Here is a 15,307-nt window from a genome sequence, read left to right as displayed (position 1 = left end):
GAAAAACCTAAGTTTCATGCAAATGAAATACAAACCTGTGCTTTGATGATTTGCTAAATATATTATATTTTCTTTATTTTCTGGCAAATCTCCATATAGCAATATCTAAAAGATAAAACAAAAAGAAACATTACTTTGATATTTTGAATATTTCCATCCATGATTACCAAAAATAGACTTCCTTAGGAGCCCCAGAAACCACAGAGTTCATGTTTATAATGCAGTTAAGCGTTGGGCAGGTTAATGATCATAAAGTAAAATAGACTGATCAATATCCCCAAGAGAAAAATAAAACAAGCATTTATTGATTGCTAACAATATATAAAGCACTGTTCATAAGATAAATCTTCTTTCCAAGAGCCTACAATCTAGTGGAAGAGAGAGATGCCCACACAGTAAATATAATGAGACATAATGCAAATATTATGAAAATACAGTACATCTTATTTTAAAGAACTATAAACTGCAGAACAGGAAGTATTTGTTAGGTGTGATTTCAGCAGATTAGATGAAGAGAAAATGTTCATGAAAATAAGACCAAATGGAAGCAGTAATGTTGGAGGCCTGTTCTGGTCCGTGAGCAGTGTCGTGGCTGAGTTGGTACCCTGGAGCAAGATCAGAAGGGAGGCTCTGAACAAGAATGTCTCAAGTCTTTTGAGTACCATGCTGAAGATTAAAACTTTATTCTATAAGTAATAGGGAAACATGGTTCCCTGATTAGGACTCACTTTATCTCCATGAAGAACAGAGTTCAGGAGTAAGGTGACTTCTAGCACACGGGAGGAGCACACAGTGGGGCTTCCAGTCCACCAGTCACATTTTATTTCTTGAACCAGGTGGTGGGTACACAGGTGTCCCTTGTACCTACATTAGTTTTTCTGCTGTTTGGTACGTCTTAAATATTTCATAATAAAAATTTTAAAGAAACTGGGTGTACACTTTTAAAAACTCCAAAAGAAATGACTGCTAATGGTGGTATTTTTTTTTTATTTAGGGCATTCTTGTTTCTGTGTCTTGTATCATGGACTATGCAAAATTATTAATTAGCTAAAGGTTTTTAAATCTCTCTTGTTCATAGGGATTATCTTCTGGTCATGACACTATTCATTAATATTTTAAAAACATAAGACAGAAAAGGACATTAGCCCAACATCTTTGCAGATAAATACAACGAGATAATACAAAGTTCTGGAGGTCAAGGATTGAGACTGAGGTTTCTACTGACTTCCTTAGAAAAATCTCACAGTGCTATGTACATAATGTGTTTAAATATTTGCTCAATGAGTTGTTTTAAGTAAAGTTTACTGATTGTGTAAATAAATAACACCAACAATTTGATCTGCACAGGGTTAAAAAAATGAGGTTCTGGCCATGAGCAACCCCCATTCTGTTCCCAACAAGCCAGAACCACATCAGGACCGCTGGGCACGCACTGGATTTAAAAGTTTTGCAGACAGATGGCAGAATATTTCTGGCTTAACTTTCTTAGATAGGATGGATATCCAAGGTTTAACTGATTCAACTCGAATACCACTCTTTGGAGACAGGCCTGGCCGGCCCCCAAGCTGAAGGCAATATTTGAACCATCCAAGGGATGAGATTTTCCCTTTCTTGCCAAGTGTGGTTAAGAGACTGCTGGGCTGCAGCCCTTGAAGGTAGATGACAAATAAGCTACTAAAAGGCTGTTTTCACAGAATTATAGCACCAACGACAGAAAACATAGCACTGCAAATTTTGTCTTTTATAAAACTAAATACATCTCATTTTAAAATAAAACAAGCCTGGTGAGAGTAGAAAAGCAAGCACAAAAATAAACACAATCACCTAATGGGATGACACAGGAATTCCCAGTGGAGAATGCACAATATATGCATCGGCACCGGAAGGACATGTGAAGACACCTGCCCAGCCGTCTGGTTTTACCTATGAAAACCAAGTCCTTGCCAAAGACCCGGGATCAGTTAATAGCACCACAAGCTTACGAATATTCCACATCTTCACTCTTTATACCACTCTGCTAGCCTTAAAATGCCACAATTTTCTACCTTTGTTATTAGACACAAGTATGAACCTAAAAGCTTCGAAGAAAAAGCCATCTCTTCTTAGTAGATGTTACTACTTATGCCAATGAATTTCTCCCAGCTTTAAAAAAACAATTATAAAGTGCACACAATGTTTAATACATACATCAATGCAAGGAATAAAGTATTTACACTATGAAAAAAATGGAAAAAAGAAAAAGCCACCTCTGTAATCCCTATAAGATTCACTAATCTTCCCCACCTCTCAATGGCTTCCATACAACTCATTATTTTCAATATTTTCCATGATTAACCCAACAACAAAGTTAAACTTGCTCAGTATTTAAAATAGATCTTCACTAGTATCTAGAATGAATTCAACTGGGTAAACAGGGAAAATGCAGTTCAACTACTAGATCACACAGATACTTTATTCATAGGCCTTGAAGATATATATACACATATGTAAATTTACACTTAAGATTTTTCTTTAATATGCACAGTATCTTACTGAAATAAAAGATATTTCCAACTGGAATGCAAAGGAAGATGGAAAGCCTCTGACAAAACATAATTTAGGACCTCAAAGTAGATACCTGGATGACAGCCTCTTCTCTAAGATTTTTCATTTATCACTTAAGCTACAAATTACTTGGAATTCAACAGAAATAAGTTAAAAAATAGAGCAGTCCTTCATATTTAAAACTTCAAAAGATCTAAAAGCTAAGTAAGTGAAATAATGAACTATAAACTTCAATGGAATAGATACAAATTATTAAGTACTTTGAATAGACATTGATTAACCAAAGAAAGGAATACATAGTTGCAATGTTTATAAATTAAATATACACAAATTTTAAGGTCCTTTATTTCCTTCACTTCCAAGGCTCCAAAGGTGAACGAGCATTTCACTTTAATTTAAAATTTTCAAATTTCTTCCATTCATCAGTGAAAGGTTATTTCTTTGCTCTTAAGTTTTATTATAATATGGAAGAGAAGAAAACATTTTCATTGACAAACACAGATTTTCAAAACAAATAAGACAGTTGTTACTGTCTTATTAGCAAGTGTATGACTAAGATAGCTGTAATGTTTTCTAAATTAAAAAAATTCTTAAGAACTTACAAAATACCCTTAAAAATTATTAGACTTTGTGATTACCTATAAGCGTATCTGTACTACCTCACTGTAATCATCTCTATACCAGCTTTTCCTCATTTATTTACCTCCCCATGAATCTGCCCTTTATAAAATTAATAAAAGAGGCGGGAACTGTGGTAGGGGCCTGATTAAAATACACATATAACCAGGCATTGTCCCCTAGCTTGCTTTCCTATGATTGCTCACTATTCGGGAGTCACAAAGCTGATGGTCATGAAGATTCTTAACTTTCTTTGTTGCTCCCACAGGCAACATCACTCCTGTGAGACCTAAGGCTGGTCTTTGAGATACATTCCAGACCCTGCATTACAGTGGACCAACTGACCCAACCAGACCAGGATTGGGTCATGCCAAGCATCCAACTCAACTGGTCTTATGACCAGGGAACTGACTCAGCACAAGAAGACAATTTCTGCTTCCCCATCCTAACAGTTCATTCCCAGCCAATCAGCAGATCTGATTCCCTAGCCCTTTGCCCACCAAACCATCTTTAAAAACCCTGGCTCCCAAATTCTCGGAGAAATGGATTTGAGAAATGCCTCCTGTCTCCCCGAGTGGCACCTGTGATATTAAACTCCTTTTCTGCTGTAAACTCTGCTGTCTCAGTGGCTTCCTCTTGAGCAATGAGCAAAAAGCCTGGTTGGCTGGTAACACCCACTGAAGCCTTTGCACCTTTTAACCCAGTTAGTTCCCAGGATTAATCATTTCCCTTTGCACCATGAGGTACCTTGTTCACACTCCTGTAGGTGCAGCCAGGACACACTGTACCTAACCCTATTCACAAGTCATAACCCCTTAGGGTTATCGGCTCCTCAGTGATAGATGTGTCATCATTTTTCTACCCCCAGAGCCCAGCACCCAGATGGTTTCCAACAGATGTTTATTGAATCATTAAATTTGTGAACTAAAATAAAATCTTAAGCCCCTCAGCTGACTGAATGGACCCCTTCTTGCCCAAGGAGACCCTAGAAATATCCTAAAGCTGAGTTATTGGTCATGAGAAGGGGGGTCAGATATGCCCCCTCACGATCCCCTCCCTCCTTGGAGATATCCTGTGTAACTCATTGACACGCCTAAGGCTACGCAAGACAAAGCTTACACCACACCTCAGGCCATCAATTTACTTAACAGATTACTTATTGAGTCTATGTCCAATGGCTTGTTGCTGATTAACAGACCTCCTTATCGTAAAACATTCCAAGCCTTTAGACAAAGCTTCATTTCTTTAGCCAATTACAAAGCAAAGATGCTCTAAACTTTACCCACCTGTAACTCGTAATGACCCACTTCAGGCCAAATCAACGTATATTTTCCATGTATTGATTTCTGACTTTCTGTGTAATCCTATCTCCCTGAAATGTATAAAGCCAACTGTAACCCAACCACGGGGAGACCACTTGCTCAAGGCTTCTTGGGCATGGCTCTCCAGGCCATGGTAGCACATATTTGGCTCAGAATAAACCTCTTTATTTCACAGAGTTTGGGTTACTTTCCATTGACAAGTTTGCACTTTTATTTGTCAAAGTAGGAAAGCCATACCCATAACGACCCAAAATGAGTGACTGAGGCAAAGATCTCAATCAGTGGAGGTTTATTAAGCCAAAGTTGAGGACGCACTGGGGAAAAAACAAACCGCAGACGAATCTGTGGTTGTTTTTCCAAAGCTAGATTTGGGAACTCGGGTTTAAAGGAGATGGGGTGCGGGGAGTTAGCTGCGCTCCCAGCAAAAAATCGGGTCCCTCAGACGGGGGTCGTCACAAAGGATGAAAAAATAGTAGGAAACAGAAATAAATACACAGAGGCAAAAATATAGTTTATAAAGTACAGATTTATGAGGATAGGCAAAGGGAGGGTACTCGGAGGGTTACACCCCTTCCCCGTTAGAGGTGCAACCCTGACTGACGTATTACACAGGTATTTATGGGTATGGTGCTTTGGTTGCCAGGGGTAACAGGATTTACATAATAACAGGTAGTTCGATTTAGGTTCAAAGTCTTCCAAAAGGCTTCTACAGATCCCTTAACTAACTCTATGTAGGTGAACAAAGGGTTATAAAATCTTCCTACGGCAAACTTCTAAGTTTTAAGATAAAGCTATCACTTTAGCAAAAACAGAGACATCGTGGCTCTGGTTATTGTGTATTAGAACAGAGATTTCAGAAGTCAAGCATGAGCTGTCCTGCATGGTTCCGTCTGGGCCCGGCTCCGCGGCATATCTTATTGATCAGCTTTTATCTCTGATCAGCTCTCACCTTGGGCGGCCTGTCGTTGTTGATCAGTTCCCCATCCCATGGCTCCATGCAAGACCTCCTTTGTCTTTCAAAGCAGGTGAGAGCCACAGGCCTGGACTGCGGAGTCACCTTGGAAAGCAGCTGCTACGGACCACTGAGACGCCCTCCGGAGGGAGGCAGCTTTTGATGTGAGAACTAACACTCAGGGCAAAGCCTTGCGAGACTCCTGAAATCATTTCTGTCTCTAAAAATATAGGGGGCATTTCTATAAATCAGTATTTCTTAGGCTCAACAATAGGGCATATGGAAAGAAACAGAGGAGGGGGAGTGCGCATTGAGACAAAATGGTTACATTCTTGTGAGACCCAGGAAATCTGTATTTTATACAAGATAAGGAGAATGTTAGAAGAGAAAAAAAGGGAGTAAAGGAATCATCAATCATGCAGATGTCCCTGGGTAGGTGGAAGGATGTTTGATGTTGTCTCTGTTCTGCACCTGGGAAGATAAACCTGCACGCAACATTGTTAGTGTGGGATCAACAGACTTTAGTTTTAGGAGCTAGACTTAGCCTGCAGACCCAGTTACAATTTGCACATCCTTGTTTGTGGGGGGCCAGCAAGGAATTTCCTTACGAATGATCTGAGGGGACAATCCTTTGTAGTTGCTTGAGGCCTTTTACCTTTTGCAGGGATCTGGCTGGAGCATAATGTTAGTAACAGTTACTCGTTTGGAAGCGGGTATTGAAAGACTCAACCTCTGGTTTTGACCTTCCCTTTTGCATAAGGAGTTGGGGGAGGGTCCTAAGATTTTCATACCTCATTTTTCCTTTACACCTCATTTTCAATGTAAAAAACTTTAAATGCACCAGCAACTTTTTAAAGGCATCACTCTGTGACTCTTCTAGTACTCATATTTCAAATCACATTAGTTGCTTCTATTAATGTATGCTGCAGATAATTTGTTCATTCAAAACAAGGCATATGAAAACATATGGCTTTTGTTTTACATAATTAAGTAATTTTATGTTCATAATTGTTTCTTCATAACTGCCTTAGGTTCATCCATTTTTTAAAAACTCATCTAAAGTCCCTTTACAGAAAAAAAAATTTTTTTCTTTTTATTAAGAGGCAGACAATAAAACTGCTTTTTGAATAATTATCTTCATTGCACCTGACACACTAGCTATTATTCTGCTTTAGTCAAACTTGTTCATCATGCACAAACTGGCTTTCACAAGAAGGCCGGGTTAGATGTAAACTATTTTCACCTTGATCATATCTATGTTGTTTGCATTTGCTCCCACGATATATAAACTACTCGATGACTGTCTCTTTTGTATTCTAAAAGCAGGGAGTTAAATGAAATCTAATCACATGCTTAACACCTTACCCTCCACCTAACAATGCGTGCAGAGACCTAAATATACAGTATTCTTTGTTTAAAAATACACTTTTTATCTCAGTAATATCCATTTGCTTCAGCATTCAAAACTTGAAATATGATGATTAAAAAAAAAGAACGTTTCATTGTCCTTACTGGTGCTGTTGAAAGAGATCAGATTATGCCACCCCAAACACACCACTTTGGCACAAGGATTATTTTGAATTGAAGGCGACAGCAGATTGAGAAACAGCAGATACAGGAAGAGCTCTCTGCTCTCCCTCTTTTTGCCTAAAGGCAGAGCATGAACTGCCCTGAGTAAAGGTGGTATGCTTCCACTTATAAAGATGTTCCCCTGTCCCTTACTAGGAAGACCAGAAACCGCCAATATAAATCCGCATAACAAACATTACTAAACAATCCTTATCTACCATACATTTTCTAGTCACCTTCCCACAACTTACCACCCCTAGGAGCTGAAACCTTCTTTTCCTGACTAGTCACTTCTTTACAATTTATTGTCCTTTGTTAAAATCACATATAAACTGCTTCTTGGCTCTTCACCTCCTTTCCAAGGACCTTGTGCAAGTAAAAATACTAACATCAATAAAAATCTGTATGCTTTTTCTTCTGTAATCTGTTTCTTAATTCATAAGCCCCAGTCACCCTAAGAGGGAGGGTAAGGTTTTTCCTCCCCTACACTGTAACATAATGGTCACTAAGAACATAGGTCTCAAAGTATTGGATTTGATTAAGACCTGAATTTGAATCCTACTCCATAACCCTACTATGAGAACTTGAGCAAAAGTATCTAACCTCTTCACACCTATTTTTTTTCCTACCTATGAGTGTAATAGTAACTACTCCTCATAGGGTTGTAGTGAAATAAATGAGACTATGTAAACTACTTCATACAATGCCTAAAACATTGCAACCATCAAAAAAAGTTAAACTGTTATTATCCAAATTTTTTAATTCAAAACTGTGTTAAGTGATTAATGAATAAGAGAAACAGCTTTCTAGTCTAACCCCTCCTCAGAAAGTCTGATTATACAAAAATGCAGCTGTAAACAATTTCAATTTGAGTAGGAAAAAATTAACTTCTAATTCCATTTAAGAAGCGTCAACTGTTCTGCTCCACAAAATTAGACAAATTTAAAAAAGAGGGGAAGTATGTAAATACAGTCGTTTTTTCCTTTGGTTTCAATCATAATGGCACAGAATTGTCCCCATAGGTGCACAGGTGTATTCACTGCTACTGAACCATAAAACCCATCCAGGAAGGTAACTTAATGGAGGAATCTTCCCACAATTCAAACATTAATTTAAAAGCTCTTGGAAGAAATCTAAAGTTATGCACCAAACTGTGACATACCTGGGAAGGGTGTATGTGGTGTAGGAGTAGGGAAACTTTTAACTTTCTCAAAATATTGTGGCTATGTTTGCAAGTTTTATTGCATCTGTGATTTAAAATAGAAAAATTTTAAAAACTGCACACAAATGCAACCTAAAATAACTGGTTTTTCACAGTTTATAAAATGTGTAAAAATAAAGTCCTAATTACATTTCTCTAGGATTTTCTTGTAAGTCTAGTAAGTTAACCAGTTCCCTAGCCAGACCTAATTTTGACTGGAACTGTATTTGACTAGGAAATGTTTAATTTCCTGTAGCAAAAGTCTTTATAATTCTGCTTCAACAAGCAAATGGACGGGCACACCCAAACCTGCCCCGTCTGATTACTCTCAGCTAAATGGAAGGAAGGAAGATCTATTTCAGGTCTTCACATGAATAAGTAAGCAGAGAAGAATAAAATTAAGGATATAAACTACAATTCATATCCTCTTTAGGACTACAGATATTAGAGAAAACTAAGCAACATTTTGCCAGAAATGCAGAAAGAATTCAGAAGTGATAAAAGGGGTTTAACTAGATAGATGACTTGTAAGGTCCTTTCCCCACTCTAAACAAGTACGTTCACACTTTTCCAGCAAGGTTCAGAATATAAATTTAACTCAAGAGTTTGGGACTATTTTGATAAGTCAGCACTACAGAAAGAAAGAACCAGTTATAAATGGTCTCCAGATAAAAAGACTGTTTCTGAGAAACTTGGAACAACATTTCAATTAAAAGTATGAATCATTAGAGAAGTGAAGAGTATTTTAGCTGAGCATATTATAGAAATGTCAAAAGTCTTAAACTTATCTTGTTTCCAGTGCTTTTCAAACTATTTTACACTTGAAGGTCAGTTGAAAAGCTAAGTTCATTTTATGTACACTAAGAATTTCACATTTTATTGTTATATTACGTTAGCATTTGAGGGAGAGGGGACCAGTAGTCAGAGCCATTAATATAAAATATATTTTAAAGTAAATTCCAAGTGTTACTGATTTTAAGAATAAATTGATTAATTTATTAGGTATTAGTAATTTTTCAGCCTGCAAATATCAGTAATCAGTTTTTAGTATACTATATTGGAATGGAGGAAGAGAAATTTTTTAAAAAGAAACAGAAAAAAGAATTCTGACATTTGAAAAAATTATGTTAACTTTTATCAGCTTCACAAAAGATGTTAAAAAGATTTTTCATTGTTTGTCGTAACTGTTAGGGTTATTGCTTATGCAGTTATCTCAACATTTAGGATACACCTAGAATCCTAGGATAGAATTCTCAGCTAGAAAGTAGGATAAATCTAGTTTCACCTCAACTAAAGATGACAACATTGCAGTTGCCTCCACTGCCTTCTCACAAGTCCTAACCACTTGCTCTGCCAGTACACCCATTTTCTTCTTAGCTACCCACAAGTTTTCCTCAAACTCCACCTCAAGGATAAACACATGGTCTCCAAACATCCCACGTTCAAGATATTTTCTATCCCAAATAGATTTTAAGTGAAAACCAAATGCCAAGGTTATACCATATTATACGTAATAAAGTCTTAACTTAGAAGTTATAATACCTCTAATTTACCAGGTTTTCAGTTTTTTTTTTGTATACTATTATAAGGTGGTAATTTCAGAATCAGCTAAGAATTAAAGGAACACCAAAATATGAGCAAGAAGTTGGTTTTATACAGAATGCAGATTGGTTTTGAAAATAAGACAACTAATCAAATGCTATATTTAAGGGCTGGCTATGTGAAGGTAAGTTTGTAAGTAATAACTAAAAGATTATGGCAAACTATTTTAAAAGTAACCTTAACATAGAAAACCAGGCTCATTTTAGCATGTTAAAGCAGAGAACAAAATGCTTTAATATTAGGTAATTATGAAATGTCTGATTTCCAATCAAACGTGTGGTTTATTATATCTCAAACAAGCAGCATACAATTAATCAAAGTATGTGCCTAAGCTACCTAACTATGGACACAGTTTTGCCATCTTAACAGTAGCTTGCTTGTTTACACCAGATGCAAAGAAGCCTGGAGAGCAAGTGGCAATGAAATCACAAAAGGTGTTTTCCACAGTTTGTTGAGAATTGAATATTTTTCCTTACAAGAAGAAGTGGTCCAAAGCCTGGAAGAAGTGGTCGTCAGTTGGTGCAAGGTCTGGTGAATACAGTGTATGACAGAGAGTTTCCAAGTCCAGCTGCTGTAGTTTGAGCAGCGTTGTTTGTGAGACATGTGGTCAAGCATTGTCTTACAAGAGGATTGGCCTGTCTCTGTTGACCACTCTCAGTTGCTGAATTGCAAGCATCTTCATCATTTTGTCCATTTGGGTGCAGTAGACATCCGCTGTAATCAACTGACCAGGTTTCGTGAAGCTGTAGTGGATAATACCAGCGCTGGACCACCAAACAGACACCATTACCTTTTTTGGGTGAATATTCCATTTTGGCATTTCACCTTTATCCAACCATCATCCAGAATACTTGCGATTATCAAAAAGAATCTGATTTTCATCACATGTAACAATACAGTGCAGAAATGATTCACCTTTATGTCATTACAGCTTAAAAAAGGCAAGCTTCAAGATGATTTCTCTTTCGACGCTCGTGGTGTAATTCATCAGGAATCCATCTACCCAGCTTCTTTACCTTGCTATTTGTTTCAAATGGTCCAATATTGTTGGAATAGTAACGTCAAACCTTGCTGCTACTTCACGTGTAGGTTGAGATGGATTCTCCTCTACTACAGCTTTCAGTTCATCATTATCCACCTTGGTCTCAGATTACCCACATGGCTCATTTTAAAGATTAAAATCACCAGAAAAGAACTTCTCAAACCATCAACAGTACTGTGTGTTCATTAGCAACATCCTTCCCAAACACTTGGTTGATATTTTGAGCTGTCTGCACTGGACTGGTTCTTCGATGGCACTTATATTAAAAAATAACATGAATTTTTTACTTAGGCATGGTTTCATAAAAATTGCTCTAAAAAAATTTTGAAAGATAATCACAAGCCAAAACGGGCATTTCAAAGACTGAGGATGTACCTTCACAATAAAAATAAAACAAGAAATGTTAAAATGAAATGTCAGAGATATCAACTGTCAAACTTAGTATTTAAGGAAATCGGACATTTCATACTTAATAACCTAATATATAAATATCTAAAGAAGTAGGGCAACATTAAACAAAGAAATAATAAAATATTGAATAGGCAGAACTATGGAGTTCATTATTGTAGTGGGTTGAATGGTGGCCTGCCCAAAAAGCATGCCTACATCTTAAGAGCTGGAACCTGGGAATGTTCTCTTATTTGGAAAAAGGATCTTTGTAGTTGTAATTAAATTAAAGATCTTGAGATGATCATCCTGGATCAGCCAGGTGGGCTCTAAACTCAATGACAAGTGTCCTTGTAAGAGAAAGGGAGAGGGAGATGCGAGACAGACAGAAGAGTGGGCAAGGACTATGAGGCAGAGACTCGAGTGATGTGGCCCCAAGTCAAGGAATGCTGACAGCCACCAGAAGCTGAAAGTGACACAGATTCTCCCCTAGAGCCTCCAGGGGAACCTAATTAAGCCTACACCCTGATTTCAGACTTTTGGCCTTCAGAATATGGTTGGTTTAAGCCACAGTTTGAGGTGATCTGTTTTCGCAACCACGGAAAAGTAAGCTGTTACTTGAATCAATGCCTCTTAAAATAGCAAAGATTTGAAAATGTTGATTTTCAATGAGTATCGAATTAAGTGAAATAAATGAAACATAAAATTCTTATTACACATTCTAAAGGAATACATGGTGAAGGAGGTGTCCAACTGACGTTCAGTACTAATGAGAGACTCTGGAAGAACCTAAAAGGATAAACAAGTTGTAAAGAATAATTTTAGCAATACTGACTAAAATTTTTTTTCTCTCTCAGAGATACATATGAAAATAGGGAAGAATAGGTATTTATGATACCTAGAATCCAATGGAACATCCACGTAAACTTGTCGGAAGCAGCTTTACCTGTCAAGCACAGATCATACTTTATGGACCTACTTCTCTTCAGCTTAAAATTTCTATGCAAAAGAAAATATTCTGCAAGAACTACTATGAACCACTTCTTTTAAACCTAGAGTTAAAAGGCATAAAAACGTCATTTTAAAAAAGTTCTAATTTAAAAATCCTTCTTTAATGTCTATAACTTGATGAACTTTCTTTTATTTGAAAACTTATATCCTCTTAAATTACTAAAACTTCCTTCAGAAATGAGTCAACAATATTTTATGAAGAACAAAAGAATCATCACTAGCCTTGCAAACGAAAGTTGATTTAAAAAAATTCAAGTAAAGAAAAAAGTATACTAGCAAAACAGGAAAAGCAAGCTAAAATTTTAATTGAAACATCTCAATGACAAAGTCAATTATGAAAAATAATAGGTAAAAAGTAAGAAGGTGACAAAATGTCCCTGTAAATCTTTTTCCTTTGGGACTTACATTTGAAGATAGCTATTTATTCCCCTAGTGATTTAATCTTCAGGGAAACTATCAAAAATATCAGAAGGTAGACTTGTCTACACAGGAAACCCAAATTCCAAAAAAAAGACCCTAACATATTAAAAATACCCTGTTCTTTGTTACTAAATAGCAAATAACCCCTTTGCCACAAATAAAAAAAAAAAAAAAAGGGCAAGAACTAAAAACTCCCAATTCTACATTTTTATTAAATGTTCAAAACCTACATTTGATGATCAGTGGCCAATCTGTTCTAGGATTCCTAATAAATTTCATCAAGGGACACACGTTAAATAAAACTCTAAATTATACTTAAGGGCCCGCAGATATCCTTTCATAAATACATGAAGATTATCTCTGGATGCTAGGTCCACTTATTGGAACAATAGAACGGGGAAAAACAATAGATTAAATATTTTAAAAACCACTTGCTGGGAAATCAAGAAGTAAAATAGAGATCTGTAGTCAGCAACATATAAGGTAAGGTATATAATTTCAGGAACACTATGAAGTTTCACAATTATTTTAAAGAATAAGAAATTGCCAAACACAAAGTACTTCAATGGTATATTCTGTATTACACTGTGTACTCTTTAAACAACACTAAAATAACTCACCACAGGTAGACTGACTTTGTGTTCTGAGCGTATATCCCAGCCCAGGCCAGCTGTCATATGATGTGAAAGTAAATAATTATGATAAGATCATACATTTAGACAAACTCGGTGAAATAACGGTGTAAGGGGAAAACGTTAACCTGAATTACTGAAAATTTTAAAGGAGGCCCATTTTAAAAGTCAAATACCAGGGAACCATGATCTGGAACTGTGATCTTTCTTTCCTTAGGAAACACAGATAGTGGTTTAAGTGGAGGCCCTAGCCTCTCCTAGTCCCCACCCCCCCACCCCCCCTCCCCAAACAACCCCCAGCTGGGGCAAACTCAGAGTCATCAAGGATCAATCAGCAGTGCAACTGCAAACTCATTACAGTAGCTGGCTGACCACAGAGTGAAAACAGATGCTGTAGGTGGAAAAAAGAAAGGCAAAAGGACAAAACCAAACTATCTCATTCACTCCACCCCACTCTACCCTGCTCCCACCAAGAAAATTAAAATTATTTCTTGGACATTAGGAATAACCAAGCATAAAGCTCTTCTTTTAAACTGAGAAATAAAAGGGAAATTCGCAATTGTTCTTTTTTTTAAGAGACTTCAAATAATTCATGTGAAGAGGGCCTTCTACTTTTGTTTGTCAAGTTTAACCTACAAATCCAACCTTTACATAGAAACAGTAAGAAAGTAATCAGACAAAAGATCACCCACGTACTTACGCCTAAAGTTGGCAAGAAGGGTATCTACAGTAAGGCTTCTACCGTAACAATGTATTAATTTCCTAGCCCATCTTTCACTTGTATTGGGAAGAACCCAAAACCTAGCCCAAACAGCAACATCAATCAGTTTCAAGATAAGGTCACTTTAAAAGCGCACTTCCGGGTGCGGACATACCCTGTTACATTACCACCTTTTGGGCCAATGCCTGCCCTACTTAAAATGTTCACTTGCACCTACTTTGCTAAGCACCCAGGCAGACAGTGACACCAGACCCGGGCGAGGGGCGGATGATCCCACTGGGAGCCTCAGAACGATGTCCCTACAGCTTCCTAGAGATCTCGGTGGACCTGCGAGGAAGCATCAGGCCAAACCCTAACGTGAAACTTCCCCCACGGTGGAAGAGTGGGTGATAGCACGAGTTTTTGAAGCTGGATCCGCCAGGCAGGCCCGAGCGATCTAAACCACCTGGGAGGGGAGGGGTCCAACCTGGGAGGCCCGCGCGCCCCGCGAGGGCTCAGGCGGACGCAGAGGCGCCGAGGGCGGGAAGTGCCTCACCTGCACCCCGGTGTAGTTCTCAAAGAAGAAGAGCACCATGCGCTGGTAGATGGAGTAGAGCCGGTCGTCTACCACGTGGTAGAAGCGGGCGGGCAGGAAGGCGGAGAGCAGCCGCCAGACCCCCCAGGCCAGTATGTAGGTGGGCGCCGTGCCTAGGAGCACGACGCCTGGCAGCAGGTAGCGCATCGAGTACGTGTGGAGCACTAGAGACAGCAGCATCTTCCCGGCTCGGCGGCCGAGGGCTCCGCCTGCTCTCCGCGCCCGGGGCCCCCAGCCGGGCCAGCCGCCGCCCCTCACCGCCCGGGCCCGGGCCACCCAGACGCCCAGCCCGCCGCCCGCTCCCGACCCCCGACCCCCGCCCCCAGCCGCATGGGCCGCGCCGCCGCCAAGGGGCGGGCGGGCGAGTGCAGGGCCGGTGTGCCGCTCGCGGCCGCGAGGTGAGCAGACGCCGCGCTCCTCCGAGGCTCGGTAGCTCAGTAGCGCTCACACCCCATGACCCTCAGCCGTCACCCAAAGCCCCCTACTGGGGGCGTGGCTCCGCGGCAATAACGGGACTCCTGATTGGCCGCCCGTCACCATAGTCCCCCGCCGGGGGCGGGGCTCCGCGGCAATATCACGTCCCCTGGTTGGTCGAGGTCGGCCGACAGTTGCCCCACAACTACCTGGGGGCGCGGACGGCCGGGCTTTGGCCACTGCGCATGCTCCTTGGGCAGGCCCGGCTGCGGGCGCGGGAAAAGAGGAGGCCGTGGGG

General features: G+C 39.2%; 1 protein-coding gene across 1 annotated transcript in view; it reads right to left on the bottom strand.

The window, feature by feature from the left end:
• Positions 1-15,033, bottom strand: part of AGPAT5 (1-acylglycerol-3-phosphate O-acyltransferase 5) — a 36,435-nt gene extending 21,402 nt beyond the window's left edge. The window contains exons 1-2 of the mRNA XM_069485069.1: positions 14,557-15,033; positions 36-105 (exon numbers count right to left, since the gene is read on the bottom strand). Coding sequence (XP_069341170.1) covers positions 36-105; positions 14,557-14,775 — 289 coding nt within the window. The 5' untranslated portion in view covers positions 14,776-15,033. The remainder of the gene's footprint in view (positions 1-35; positions 106-14,556) is intronic.
• Positions 15,034-15,307: the final 274 nt, after the last annotated feature.

Source organism: Eulemur rufifrons, chromosome 12, assembly GCF_041146395.1.
Source record: "Eulemur rufifrons isolate Redbay chromosome 12, OSU_ERuf_1, whole genome shotgun sequence".
In the NCBI taxonomy this organism is placed as follows: Eukaryota; Metazoa; Chordata; class Mammalia; order Primates; family Lemuridae; genus Eulemur; species Eulemur rufifrons.
Note: the sequence above shows the minus strand (reverse complement) of the source record. Positions and strands in the feature narration are given on the sequence as shown.